Source organism: Mesoplodon mirus (assembly GCF_964341445.2).
Source record: "Mesoplodon mirus genome assembly, chromosome: 3".
Classification (NCBI taxonomy): domain Eukaryota; kingdom Metazoa; phylum Chordata; class Mammalia; order Artiodactyla; family Ziphiidae; genus Mesoplodon; species Mesoplodon mirus.
The window spans coordinates 168,175,244-168,189,120 of NC_138978.1; the positions used below are offsets into that span (position 1 = coordinate 168,175,244).

General features: G+C 40.8%; 2 protein-coding genes and 1 pseudogene across 8 annotated transcripts in view; 1 reads left to right on the forward strand and 2 right to left on the reverse strand.

Annotated features, from left to right (window-relative positions):
- The window catches only part of ZBTB37 (zinc finger and BTB domain containing 37), a 24,844-nt gene extending 21,848 nt beyond the window's left edge, over positions 1-2,996 (reverse strand). For 2 of the 4 annotated variants that reach the window (XM_082613246.1, XM_082613249.1), the window contains exons 1-2: positions 2,238-2,320; positions 211-1,170 (exon numbers count right to left, since the gene is read on the reverse strand). In XM_082613246.1, coding sequence (XP_082469372.1) covers positions 211-1,133 — 923 coding nt within the window. In that variant the 5' untranslated portion in view covers positions 1,134-1,170; positions 2,238-2,320. Of the gene's footprint in view, positions 1-210; positions 1,171-2,237; positions 2,321-2,966 lie in introns of those variants that run through there. The other 2 variants (XM_082613248.1, XM_082613247.1) reach the window with 2 other exon arrangements.
- Positions 2,543-7,341, forward strand: LOC309799753 (uncharacterized protein; the record flags this gene model as incomplete). 3 transcript variants are annotated; one of them, XM_082613257.1, is made up of 11 exons in its annotated part: positions 2,543-4,044; positions 4,244-4,276; positions 4,478-4,519; positions 4,832-4,884; positions 5,204-5,242; positions 5,524-5,560; positions 5,736-5,775; positions 5,975-6,017; positions 6,700-6,727; positions 6,911-6,950; positions 7,131-7,341. In XM_082613257.1, one exon carries the CDS (start codon positions 2,543-2,545, stop codon positions 3,281-3,283), a length of 741 nt encoding a protein of 246 aa, XP_082469383.1. In that variant the 3' UTR covers positions 3,284-4,044; positions 4,244-4,276; positions 4,478-4,519; positions 4,832-4,884; positions 5,204-5,242; positions 5,524-5,560; positions 5,736-5,775; positions 5,975-6,017; positions 6,700-6,727; positions 6,911-6,950; positions 7,131-7,341. The 3 variants fall into 3 exon arrangements, with proteins under 3 accessions (XP_082469383.1, XP_082469381.1, XP_082469382.1); XM_082613255.1 differs by having other exon boundaries at positions 5,736-5,765; positions 5,967-6,017; XM_082613256.1 differs by lacking the exon at positions 5,736-5,775 and having other exon boundaries at positions 5,967-6,017.
- Positions 7,342-10,565: 3,224 nt separating this feature from the next.
- On the reverse strand, positions 10,566-11,142 carry LOC309799754 (ADP-ribosylation factor-like protein 5A; annotated as a pseudogene). Its single transcript has one exon. The product of its transcript is annotated as an ADP-ribosylation factor-like protein 5A (transcript).
- Positions 11,143-13,877: the final 2,735 nt, after the last annotated feature.

Sequence of the window (13,877 nt, forward strand, 5' to 3'; positions counted from 1 at the left end):
CCATAATTCTCACAACACTGTGAATACTTCAGGACTAGGAGCTTCCTGCTTTAAAAAAATTAGAATACAAGTCTTTTGGCACACTTCCAGTTTCCCCAACATAAACTTAGACTAAGAACATCAAGTAAGGAAGATACTCTTTGTATCACACAGAGGGCCTGCTTTAATTATGTCTGTACAACGGCCATTAGATGGGCAAACAAAACTTACCTGTCAATTTCACTGCTTGTTGGCCTAGCGACCTTGGCTCCTGAAGATCCTAACATGTAATTTTCCTGTCCTACAGAACCATGGCCTGTGGTGTCAATCACCATGGCTGTGACTTCCTCTGCACTACTCCCATCTTCTCCGGAAGGCTGATTCTCAGGCCCAAGCCACTCTTCTAGGTTTTCAGTTTTGATGTGTACTGCTCCAAGAACTCTAACTTCATCATCACTCCGGGCCCCTCGGTCTGCTACTCCTGTCTCCACGTACCACTGTCCTGCTCGGTTGATCCGAAGAATGGGCTCCCGGCTCTCTACATCAGAACTCTGTTCAATTATCTGAGGGCTGGTGGACTCCTCAGGAGGACTGAGCTCCCTGATATCCAGCACAGCACTAACCTGACCTCGCCGGTTTCCCTTTGGGGTATTATGTCGGGGGCTAAGGGAGCGGTTCAGATTTGGTGTAACTCTGTGAGACTCTGGAGGTCCCTCTGGGTGCTTTGTCCTTGTTTGACTTAATTCAGCTTCAACCTCAGCCACATTGATTTTGAAATGAATGCCCTCCAGGATCTGTGTACATTTGTCTATAATATGCTGCATCTGCAGAAAACTGGCAGCTGTCAGGTAGCTGATGATATCTGCCAGTTGCAGGCATATCCGCCCCGTATAACAGAAAGAAAGGAGCTGTTCAAAAACAGTAGGGTTCTTTATGACTGAAATGGAGACAGTACTCATCTCATTCAAGGACATGTGATCTCGGAAATAGGGGGAGCTGGCAGCCAGTACCACTTTGTGAGCCCGAAAAGCTTGTCCTTGCACGTTGACCACGATGTCACAGAGACGGCCCTGCATGCGCAGCTGGTTTAGATGGCTCAGGACAGAGTTGCTGAAGTCAGGGATCTCCAGTTGTATGTTCCCACTCTTCTCCATGGTCGTGCCTGAGGGTGTAGGCAGGCATTCAACCCTGCTGAAAGAGGAAACGAACTGTTGTTAGTAATTATAACCAGTCCCCTCAGGCTTTCTAATTCACACCTATTTAAAAATATTATCTAGTAAAATTTCAAAATCTCCAAATAAATAGAGATACTTTCCTTATGTTTAAACATGGAAAAGAAATACCAACAGGTTTAGTAGTTTAGGTTTCACAGCAAGGCACCATTAAAACCAAAAAGTGATTGTTAGACTTCTAAAAATTCAAGGTATGCCATATTTTCCTTATTAACAAGCTATATAACATCAAAACTAAAGTTCAACAGAATAGAGGGGGTAAAAAAAAGCAGTATGACAATTTTTATTTACTAAGTGTTAATCATAAGGTATTTGCACACAATATAAAATGCGGTGACAAGTTTTCTTTGGAGAAGGAAAGAAAGAAGCTTTTTGAATAAATGTAATTATACACAGGTGGGCTGACTAGATACCCTTAATATTTTACTACTTGATGCATGAGTTATGTTCATTATTTTATAAAGTGACTAATATCCCTCCTGAGTATAAGCCATTATTTCTAAGCTGAAGGTTCAGAGCTCCCCACAGAAAGGCTTTGGGTTTAGGACTTGGAGGTAAACTCTAGGTTACGAAAAACTCCAAGTTGTGTCAGGACGCAAATGCAGAGAACTTGAAGAAGTTCACTCTCAGGATTAGGTAAAGGTAGATAAGTCTGCCTCTATCTAAATTCAAAGCTGGAAATTTCAGGGTGGTAATGATGCTTTGATTCTGAAATTTAGTTCCCCAAAGCTGGTGAAAAACAGAGCATTTACCAAGTATGGCCAATATTTTTACATTAAAAGATTTTTGAAAAGTTGCTGAAGCACTAAGCCTGTAACTGCATCCAACAGTCTTCACTGGTTGAGAGTAGTTTGTATAAATCCCATTAGAAAGACACTGACTTGAGCATACATAGTTACCTAAGACCTGAAACTTCAGGAACTTATCCTGGCAAGCTCACAGTATTGCCCTGCATTTACCACACACTTATCAGTAAATAGGGAAGTGTATACACTGCTTTCAAGAACCAACTTTAGCCAATCTGACCTTTTTCCAAAGCGTTTTTGTTTGTTTTGAAACTTTTAATCCAATAAGAGCCTCTGTCGATGCCATCATGAATTCAGATGTTTATTTTGGAGCCTACACCAACGCCTTTTTTGTTTGCTCTTCCCGGCAATTCCCCAGCGAGGAGGAAGCCCCTGGAGTAAGGTCTTTCTCTACCGTCGGCACTGGAGGGGTGAGAGCTGTAAGAGGGAGAATCGGGAACTGCATGGGGTTGGCCACTCCGGTACTTGAGTGGTTTTCGTCCGCGTTAGGAAGCATGGGGAACGGGGAAAAAGCAGAGGGGCGAAATGTCACCGAGGAGCGGGGGCGGAGAGGGGAGCAAGGCGTGCGGCCGGGGAGCGAGCAATCAGGTGAGGGTAGAGGACCGGGAAGGGGGCGGCGCCCCGGGACCCGGTCCAGGCGGTAGGCGTAAGCGGGCGGGGAGATGCCTAGAGGTGGGTGTGTGTATCTGGGTGTGTCCGGGCTGCCGTTGGGGAGGGGGCTGCCCATCCCGGGGTCCTGAGGGAGGGGCCCACGAGGGGGCGGGTCCGGCAGCTCAGCCCGGCCAGGGGCCAAGCGGGTGGAAGGTCTCCTGGTGCCTTGAGGCGGGGTGGAGGGAGGTGGCTGAGCGCCCCAGGAGCAGGCTGCGGCGGAGACCGGGCGAGGCGGCCCCAGTGCAGGGCAGCGGGACTGCTGTGCGGGGCCCGAGCCCAGTCAAGGAGCAGCACCTACCTCCGGGGGTGGAAATGGGCCGGAATGGGCCGGAACACCGTCCCGGAAGTGAAACCCCCCACCCCCTCCCCCGGAGCGGGCGACGTGCCGGAAGGAAATCGCTCACCCTTACACCGCCCCCCCTTACCCCTCCCCAGCGCTTTCCGTCCCTCGCGCCCCCTCCCCTCTCTTCCCCTCCTCCTCAGTCCGTAGGAGGGCGGGAGCCCTGCATCACGTGGGAGGTCCTATCCCCGCCCCGGGGCGAGGCCAGGGGGCGGGGCCGAGGGGGCGGGCTTAGAGGACTGGACGGAGGTGATGCTGAAGGAGGAAGAGAATGAGAGGGGGAGGAGTTGAAGCGGACGCCGGCGGAGAGTCTGCGTCATGACGTCATGGAATAGAATCCTTATATACAGGCGTCTGGACGCCATCTCGGTCTTTAGAAGGTACGAGACGGCTTTTGGTATGTACGTGTTTTGTGTGCTGTTAAGTAAGTTCTTAGCCTGAGAGGCCTCCAGCTCTTGGCAGTTAGGGTCGCCTTAAGCTGGCTGGCATTTCTAGTCTAGTCGCAGGCCTTCGCACGGTTCACAAGATGAAGATGGTGGAGGATTGCGAGTTGGGTGCGGGCGCGACCTAATTATACACCTCGGGTTGTTGGGCCGAACTGCGGAAAAACCCCGGCTCGCGGGCTCTGCCTCTGATGAAGCCTGTGTTGGTAGGGACATCTGAGACTATTGATGAATGCCAACGGCTCTGATGGCGGCGTGTGCCGAGTCACCGAGTGGGTCTTTGTTAAAGACCTCGGCCCGAGTCTTCCTTCAGCCACTTGCTCTCAGGAAGGCCACATGGTTCTCTAAAGGCTGCACTCCGCACTGCACCATTATTTCCGTCAGTGGTTCTTAATCTTAATTATGTGGAATGCTCTCACGCAATTATGGGTGGTGTAAACGACGTGCTTACATGGTATGGAAACGACGTAAGGTTTAAACTTAGTTTTAGAATAAAATGAATTTTTAAAATCCCTAATCTTTCCTAGGAACGGTGCCAGGCATGGGTGCCAGGCATGAATGCAATGTGGCTTTTGATGGCTTCTGGTGGACAGGTAAGTAACGGCTAATTACAGTGGGAAGAATGAAATCTGCTTAGATGTGGTCTTTATGCTAAGCCTGTGATGGTTTAAGAGTAGTGGGCAGAAGGGATTTCTGAAAAATTCTATTCTGAGGCTTAACTACTTAACGATATTAGTGATTAACTTAGCAGCACAGCATGTTTTATTGGATTATTCTTTGTCTATTTTCTAGTTGTGTACCAAAGGGATGAGAACCGCTGCTGGGGTGAGTTACTGAAATTCCCTGACAAAGGGAAGTTAGGTTGAAAGTCCACTGAATGTGCCACAATGATGACAGTTTATTTGCTACTCTTGACTGTGAGGGTGACGAGAATTATTACCACCATTATGCTAACTGAGGCACACAAAATGGTGGTTTAGAGAACATAGAGATTGCACCCAAGTTTATATGAAGCTTTCTTCCCAGGTCTTAAGGCACAATCTTAATGCTGTATCCATGGGCAAACAGGTGAGAAACCTTTTTTATAGTCCATATTTATCTAGTACTTGCAATGCTTTTTTTTATAAGGGGTTACAAATTGTCAAGTCAATGTTGGTGCTTATATTAGGGTTTTCCTCCCCCTTTTTTCAAACGTAAATTGCTGCACTCTAGTTTTATATTTAGTATGAGGGGGAATCTGAAGAAACATACTATGATGGTTGCATAGTTCAGCAGATTGAATCATGAAAAAGATAATACCATTTGATGTATCTGAGTTAGTAAAACTTTTGCTGATAGGGTAAGTAAAATACCACTACTAACTAGTTTCTCTTTTTGTAGGCACTATGCAGGAAGTTAAGCACTATGTAGGCACTAAGCTGAAAGTTGAAGGGGTAAGTAAAATTGTAACTGAACTAAACATTGGTGACAGGGCAAACATGACAAAGAATGCCACTAATGGCTTTTTAGGGTTGCCTTCTAATGCACAGGAGGCAGTCTTCCCATAAAGTGCTTGAACAGTGCGCTGAATACATTAAATAAAAGCCAGATCCTTGTCCTTTCTTAACTTGTGAGAGCAGCCTGTGTGATGATAAGCAAATACTGACTGAACGTGAAGGTCTTAATTAGCTCTATCTGATTTCAGGTACTTTTTAGATTTGTGGGGAGAAAATTGATTTTTGGCTGTTATAAAACCACACTCTCATTTCTTAGGTGGACTTGAATCCTTGACCTGTCCGGGCCAACTTTTTGGTAAGCATTAATGTTAAAAACAATTCAGTAACCTCAACTGTTAACTGAGAATGCTGATAAAGTGGAATGCTTAACTACCAAGCTAGTTTCCTATGTCTGGTTTGCAAGTGCATGTTGAGCATGCTCTGAACAGGGTTTTTGTAATGATGTCGAGCAAATGTCTGACCTGAAATGAGCATGTAGACAAATCTAACACTGAAGAACCCTGTGGCAAATATAAGTGAGAAGAATTTAACAATAAGATTGACATTTTAATCAAAGGTGTCTCATTCCTCTTACAGATCCTGGGTACACGTTTTTATCCATGGATGGCTTGGGGTAAGACATGAAAACAGTTCTTTGGCTCCTGGCATTTGGGTTTATATTCCGAAAATGTGCTGGTCTTAGTAGTTGTTGACCTGTTAGTGTTTTCTGGTGTTGGACCGTTGAGAAATAAACAGGCTTTTAGTATTAAGCTGTTGTGAAGTGTGTCTAAAGAAATACTTCTTTGCAGGTACAAATTTTGGAGACCTTTTATATAAAGGTATGTATATGTGTTTTATCAGTCTTACCTAGTTACTGAGCAAGTTGCTGTTAGTGATGATTTTTAAAAAATTAAAAACAGATGGGAATCTCTCTGAAAAAGAATGAAGATTTTTAAATACTGAAACAGTATCTGGAAAGTTTTTGAAATCTACCCATTACTACCTATTCAGTTTGATTGAATTTCATTAAATTTTTGCAGGTGTCAAGAGGTACTGGCTACAACGCAGGGAGCAAGAAGTTTTAAGCAAAGGTAAAGAAGTCTCAACTTTGGTTTCTGTGTTTTGTTTAAAGCCGATACAATGATGATAACATAGTTCAGCAGACTAACAGTGATGAGCAAATACTGTCTTTCGCTCCTATCTGATGTATCTGGCTGCAACAATTCTGTTTATATACCTTTGAAAGTGGAAACCAGCCACTGTCTCACAGAAATATTCAGGGATTTGGATAAGTGTAACAGCTCATGCAGATGTTCTGTACTGTTAATTTCAGGATTAGGAATTTACATTTTGGATAAGAACAGGCTAACGTGAGGCAATTTTTATGGCATATAGTGTGGATTACACCAGAATGAATAATTTAGCTGATTATTTTTGATAGTCATTTCTCAGAGCAGTTTTAGATTCATAGCAAAATTGAACAGTAGGTTCCCATATAGCATCCTCCCCATCAACATCTACCACCAGAGTGGGACTTAAAAGTTTGAACCTATGTTGACACATCTTTTCACCCAGAGTCCAGTAGTACATTGGGATTCACTCATAGTGTTGTACGTTCTCTGGGTTTGGACAGATGTATCATGACAAAGATCCACCTTGCACAGAATAGGTTCACTGCCCTAGAGTTCTTTGAAAAATTTAAAAATCGGCTACTAAAAATGGGAGAAAGGGCAAATTTTAAACAAAAGGCCTTTATTTTTTATTTTCAAACAGGCAAACGTGTTACCCTGAAGATTTCAAGGTCAGTCAGTCTCTGGTATATATGGTGAATTAGAATGTAACCAGTGATGTGATGATTCTGCCAAATGAATAGAATGATATCACCTGTAAAACCGTTCCATTTTGATTCTGAGGTTACTTCATCAACAAGTATCACAAGTTTTTTCCCTTCTGTGATTTGACATGTATGGTCTTTACTTTCCAGGGCATTTATGACAGCAGTCATGCATCTTAACAGTTGACAGGTGAGGCTTGAAAATATCAATACTGTTGTCTTGTTCAAGAATACATGATGATCTCACCCCAACTTGAACTCTCTCACTGATTGCTTGATGATGTTCAAAGATCTGATAATTCTGTGTATCCCAAATGCAGTTAGAATTGGCATGGAAATGGGACTTAAAATGGTTTCTCTGTTCTTGCAGGCAGCTGGATGGATGCTCATGGGATAGGAGAGGAAACAACTTTCAATTTTTTTTAAAGCCTACTTTATTGGCCACGCTGCACAGCATGTAGGATCTTAGTTCCCCCATCAGGGATTGAACCCGTGCCCCCTGCAGTGGAAGTGCAGAGCCCTAACCACTGGACCACCAGGGAATTCTCCAACTTTGAATTTTAATAAATATTTATGAACTATCTGAAGTGTGCTCATTTCAATTTAATGAGATGAACGAAGGGAAATAGGACATTTTTGTAATTGAGACCCAACGGCATATTTTTTGCAGAAATTTTCTGTGATTTAATGTGAAGTGCCTGGGTCAATTTGTCACAGTTGGAAACCAACCATTGGAGTTGTAGCCTGAGGCTGGAAAAGCAAAAGATGAGCGTGAACCACCTTTGTGCTGTGCAAGGAATGAAAATGTTGAAAGAACACAGGAACTTCAACGATCCTTAATTTCCAAAATGGGCAATTAAATCATTAAAATACATTGTTGAAAATTGCAGAGAAAAGCAGAAGCTCTTAATGTTAAGTAGTGGTAGGAGTGCAGAAATGGGGAAAAATCTCCATTTGCTGTAGTAAGCATCGGGGTGATTGGGTCTGGCAAGTGTTGATGCGGAAATTGGTGTAGGAATTGGTTTCAGTGTTATCTAGAAGACTTTTTAAAAAAAACCTAGAACAGTGAGATCTTTTAAGAATGAGATCAGTAATACTGTGGTTATAAGGTCCATTAGAAAATGGGTACTGGTTTTGCAAATTTCTGGGGGGGAATGTGGTTTGTTCAAGTTAATGAGAAAACTAATGAACCAGTGAGTTGCTGGTTAATTCCTAAATACCAAGGAAACCATTAGTTCTGGGAACACCTAAAAAGTAAATACCTGCCAATCAAATTTAAGCTTGCTTTCTACTTTGGCATTTGAGGTGTGTAGGAACATTAAATTTGGGGTTTTAAGTCTTAGGTACATGCCATAACATTTACTTAAACTCCCACTGACTGAAACACTATTCTAAAAACTAGTCAAAAAACCAGTTTATCTAAAAGCAAGTTGACAGATTTTTTTTTTTGTCTGCGCTGTGAAACTTGTGGGATCTCTCTTCTCCCTGAGATTGAATCTGGGCCACAGCAGTGAATACACCTAATCCTAACCACCAGACCACCAGGAAACTCCCTGCAAATTGACAGATTATATAAAGTGTTAGTTACCCCTTGGTATCTGGGGGGTTGGTTCCAGGACCCCCCTGTGGATACTGAAATCCATGGATGCTCAGGTCTCTTAGAGGTAGGTATAGTACTATAGTGGGCCCCACATGGATTTTGGAACTTGCATTTTGAACATAATATCCAATGTTAAATACTGATCTCCCATGCCTGGTTGGATTATTTCATATTTTAGAAAACTTGTGTCAACATTTATTGTATGTGCTATTATCAAAATCTTCATGAAATCTACAAGACAAAAGAGTAGCTATTTCTTGAATATTCTAAAACATGACTGGATTAGCCTTCAGATTTTCAGGGCATAAAAGATAAAAAGTATCCAAGAATATGTTTTTAAACAAGGGTAAGGTAATATAACAAAAATACCTTCAACTTTTAAGATACTGGGAAAGAACCCTAAGCAAACGGTATGTTGGGCCAAGTTAGTAAAAATGCAGCATGTTGATCAGTTTTAAACCAAATCCTTAAAAGTATTAAAATTTTAAGTAGTGTAAGAAGATAAAACTTATAAACAAAAAAACCTCTATTCCAACTTCTAAGCAATAAGATTTCAAATTATCTCCATTGCTTGGAAAATATGCTTTTATCTCAAATTCACTTTAAATGCTTGACATATAATTAAATACCCAAGAAGACTCCTAAATTTGATAATATATGGTGAGACTTCTCTGGGATGACATTTCACACAATGGTTTTCAATTAATGCTGAAAAAAAATCACTTGATAACTTTCATCACAACGACTGGCTGATTAGTGGATTTACACTTAATAGGCACACCTTGGAAATAATTGTGAGTTCAGTTCCAGACCACCACAATAAAGCCAATATCACAATAAAGCAAGTCAGGATTGCTTTCTCAGTACATGTAAGAGTTATGTGTACACTATATTAAGTGTTCAATAGCATTATGTCTTTGAAAAAGATGTACATTTAAAAAATAGAAGTATAGTAGATTTTAATACTGTGTTAAACATACTTTAAAAATATTTGACTGCTGGGAATTCCCTGGCAGTCCAGTGGTTAGGATTTGACACTTTCACTGCCGTGGCCCCGTTCAATCCCTTATCGGAGGAACTAAGATCCCGTGAGCCACAAGGCGCAGCCAAAATAAAACAAAACAAAACTTGATTGCTAAAAGATGCTAACCATCTGAGCCTTCAGTGAGTCATAGTAGTAACATCAAAGATCACTGATCACAGATCACCATGACAAATAATGAAAAACTTTAAATATTGCAAGAATTACCAAAATGTGACACTGAGACATTAAGTGAGCAAATGCTATTGGAAAAATGGAGTGGATAGACTTGCTAGACTCAGGGTTGCCATAAAAAAACAAAAAATGCATTATCTGTAAAGCACAATAAAAAAAAAAAAAGCTAAGTGCAATAAAAGAAGGTGTGCCTGTACTCAGTAACTTACATGGCATAAGGTCCAACAAAGGGAAGAATGATAATTGCTCAATGTGTAATTCTGCCTATTTGTACTACTAAGCCAAGACTTTGATAGATAATCCACTCATTTGGATTACATGTTTTTATGTATGTAATTTGATCAACCAAAAAATTAGGTACAAAATGTCAAGCTTTTTCCTTTTTTTCTTTAAAGGGCAGCTCAATAGTTTGGGGTTGGTTAGTACAAAGAATACAGAGGTTACTTATAAAATGTCTCTAACACCAATGCCAGTACTCATAAGTAAGGATATTATTAATTTTTGTTACTCACTTTTCTTTAGAACATAAAGTCATTAACTTGAACTTGCTGTATGCACACAATACAATACTTTTCATAAGTAACATTACATTTTAAAATATTGGAAACCGAATATCTGTGATCTGCATTTTGACTTAGTGGGAAAAGAAAACATTCAACTAGGGAGGATTATACTGATAATAAGACTCAAAAGTGTCTTCCTCTCCCCCTCTCCCTTTGTACTTAACACAGCTTATACAATGTCCTGAGAGATTCATTATGAGAAAAATGTCCATCACAGCTTTAAAACCTTGCTTTGGAAGGAACTAATGAGAAAGCAGATTGGAAGGTGAGACTTCATCTTTGTTTTCAAAGAAGTGGTCTTAATTTTTCTTCTTATAGAAAAAGTTTAAATCGGTTCATTGTAAATATATCTAAACTATTAATTTTTGCAGTTTTCAATTATACAAAAGTACGAGAAGAGGGCAGTAGAGATCATCTAATCTTAAATCATGATGTCATCCATTCAAGTCCTTAGCATAATCCCTGGCAGTAAGAGCACAGAATACCTGCATATGCCACAAATGATCTTTAATATATATCAGAAATTATTTTCAAAAACTGGGAGATTTCTACTATAGCCATGCATTCTTTAACATCTTGTTCATTAGCAAAAATCAGCAATGCAGCTTTCCTTAGGTCTTCATGGGCTAACGTTTTATAGAGTTCCTCAGTTACAGCAATCCTTTCTCTGTCTGTACTGTCCACAACAGTTATTACAAACTCTGTTAGTGTAATAAGTGTTCCAGGAAGAACGAAGAGACTCTTGGCCACCAGTATCCCACATTATGAAATGTGTATTATTAATCACTAATTCTTCTGCACTGCTTCCTATTGTAAGGGATGCATGTACAACTTCATTCACAGAAAACTGGTAAAGGATGGTAGTTCTCTCTGCATTACGCAGTCCAACAATGATAAGTATGTGCTCCTGGTGGTTGAACAGTCTCCCTATCCTGGTGAAGAGAATACACGTTCTTAGGCAGCAGGCCCCCTCCAGCCACCAGGGCCACCTGGCCTCTCCCACTCAGGCAGAAGGGAAGGCAGAGATGCGCCAGAGCCTCAGCCTCTTCCTTGGAACTGGAGAGAGACCAAGGCCCAGGCCACAGATATTGGCAGATATTTTCTCAAAAACAAATGAGTTTGGGAAAAAATCTGATGGTATTAGTTGCCAAAGATAAAAATTCAAGCTTTCAAATGAAAATTACAATTTTGGAAAGCTTGTATCTGTCACTGTGCACTTACACCTTCTCTATACTTAAAGACTTATGATGGGATCAGTTATGATGTTAATGTGATTTTTTAGATATTGTTTAATGAAATTTGTCAACACCTGGACGATCTGCGTAATTCAGTGATCCAATATTTTTCAAATGATCAATGTGCAGTGTTACAAAACCATGAGTAACACAGTTGTATTCAAAATATAAGACAGACCAATGGACTTTAGAAAAATTTACCAATATGATTTCAGATTACACATTGCAACTAACCTTTAAGAACTTGTCAAGTTTTGGTGTAGTATCAAAGAAGAATATCCATAATTTTCAGAGAAGGCTATTAAAATACTCCTCGCTCTTCTAACTTCATATTTATGTGAGACCAAATTTTCTTCAGCTATTTCAACCAAAACAACATATCACAACAGATGGAATGCAGAATCAGATATGAGAATCCAGTATCTTTTGTTAAACCAGAAATCAAAAAGATCTGCAGAAACAATGTCACTCTTCTCACTAATTTTTGTTTGGGAAAATAATTAATTTAAAAATAAAAATGTACTATTTTTGCTAGCATGTAATGGGTTAAATCTTAATCTTAAATCTTAATTCCTGCTACAATAAAAGAGCTATATAGAACTCTTTGGGATCCTCAATAATTTTGAGAGTGTAAGTAGTCCTGAGACCAAAATGTTTGAGAACTGCTATCCTAAAGATACAGGAGCCTAAAGAGGTTAAATGACTGGGCCAAGGTTGCATAACTACAGAGTGTTAAAGCCAGGAATTAAATCCAGTTATGTCCAACTCAAGTTCTTTCTACTAAGTCCATCGTCTTAAACACAGAAGACTGACTTAGAAGTGCATTTAATGTATGCCTTACATATGCAATTATTATACAGGTATCCCATCTAATATTTTTATTGTGTACTGGTTATTTCTCATGTCATGAAATAACTCACTTTCCATGAAACAAGAAAAAAGTAACCTTAAGGCAGCATCTTTAGGATGAGTTAGGCTTAACAAAAAATCAGTAGCGGGCCTCCCTGGTGGCGCAGTGGTTGAGAGTCCGCCTGCCGATGCAGGGGATACGGGTTCGTGCCCCGGTCTGGGAGGATCCCATATGCCGCGGAGCGGCTGGGCCCATGAGCCATGGCCGCTGGGCCTGCGCGTCCGGGGCCTGTGCTCCGCAACGGGAGAGGCCACAGCAGTGAGAGGCCCGCATACCGCAAAAAGAAAAAAAAAAAAAAAAAAAATCAGTAGCAAGTAATGTGATCAGTGTCACAGTTCTGGTTCTTCAGAGGGGGGAACTCTGGGAAAAGACAGTGCAGCTGTATAGATGCATTGTTTTATTCCGCCAAAGCCCATGAGCATAAAATGACATAAAAGCCAAAGCCCACAAGCATAAAACGTCACACTCATCACGTAACACATCTCTTCCCAACAAGGAGAAACTGCTCATAAGACAAAGCTCTCTTGAAGCCAATAATAACTATCGATATTGTAGCTGGCAGTTGCTTACCTTGTTTTTAAAACTTGCAACATAGAATAAATCTAAATTCCCTAGGAGGCTGGGGAGATTGGACTTGGAAATGAAACCTGGCTTACAGTTTACAATTAGTTTGTGTGTTCCAAAACCCTGGTTCTGTTGTTTCCAACTTTATCAGTAACTAGATTCTTTATTTTTGAGAAAATATTTAATTAATGGGAATTCCCTGGCAGTCCAGTGGTTAGGACTCCACGCTTTTACTTCTGAGGGCCTGGGTTCAATCCTTGGTCAGGGAACTAAGATCCTGCAAGCTGCGTGGTGTGGCCAAAAAAAAGAGTGACATTTCCCTGGATTTCAGGATAAGCGTTTTTTTTTTTTTTTTTTTCCTGACAGGCAGGACTGAAGAAAAGCTGAGTGATGCCCAAAGTGACTAGGTCTCTGTGATGCTAACATGAGATTGTATGACATCTGGGGACTTGGGGCCTTTGGTGTCTGTAGCCTAGAAAATAGTCTCTGGATTTTGAGTATCTTCTGTAACTCTCATTTCCAGGATAGAAAGACAATATTTTGGTCAGAATTAGGTTCTAAACAGTGAATAGTAAATTTATTATATTTAGAAACTAAGTAATGCAGATGTGGGGTAAATGAATGTAAAGTTGCATTTTCTTACCTAATAAAGGGCATCTCCAGAAATTCCCTCCACTGAGAAAGGGTAGGCAGAGTTGGATGCCTTCCTCACCATAAGAACTCTGCCAGCAAGAATTTTCTGGCTCCAGAGTACATCCACAAATGGGGAGAGACTGGGTTAAAGGACAAACTTTAGGGAAAAGCTCCACCTAATGGCATCAGTGAAGGTCACACTCTTCACAGTCTATTGAGCATCACAAATTAGACCTGGAAGCAAAGCTGATTTTATTTTCAAACAGAAAGATCATAGTATCGAACTGCTTACAGCACTCAGAAAAATAGGCTGGAATATAAGACTGATATTTGGTGTTTATAAATTGTAAATCAAAAGAATGTCAACGCAAAAGTGAAGATAAAGTAGAAAAGAAC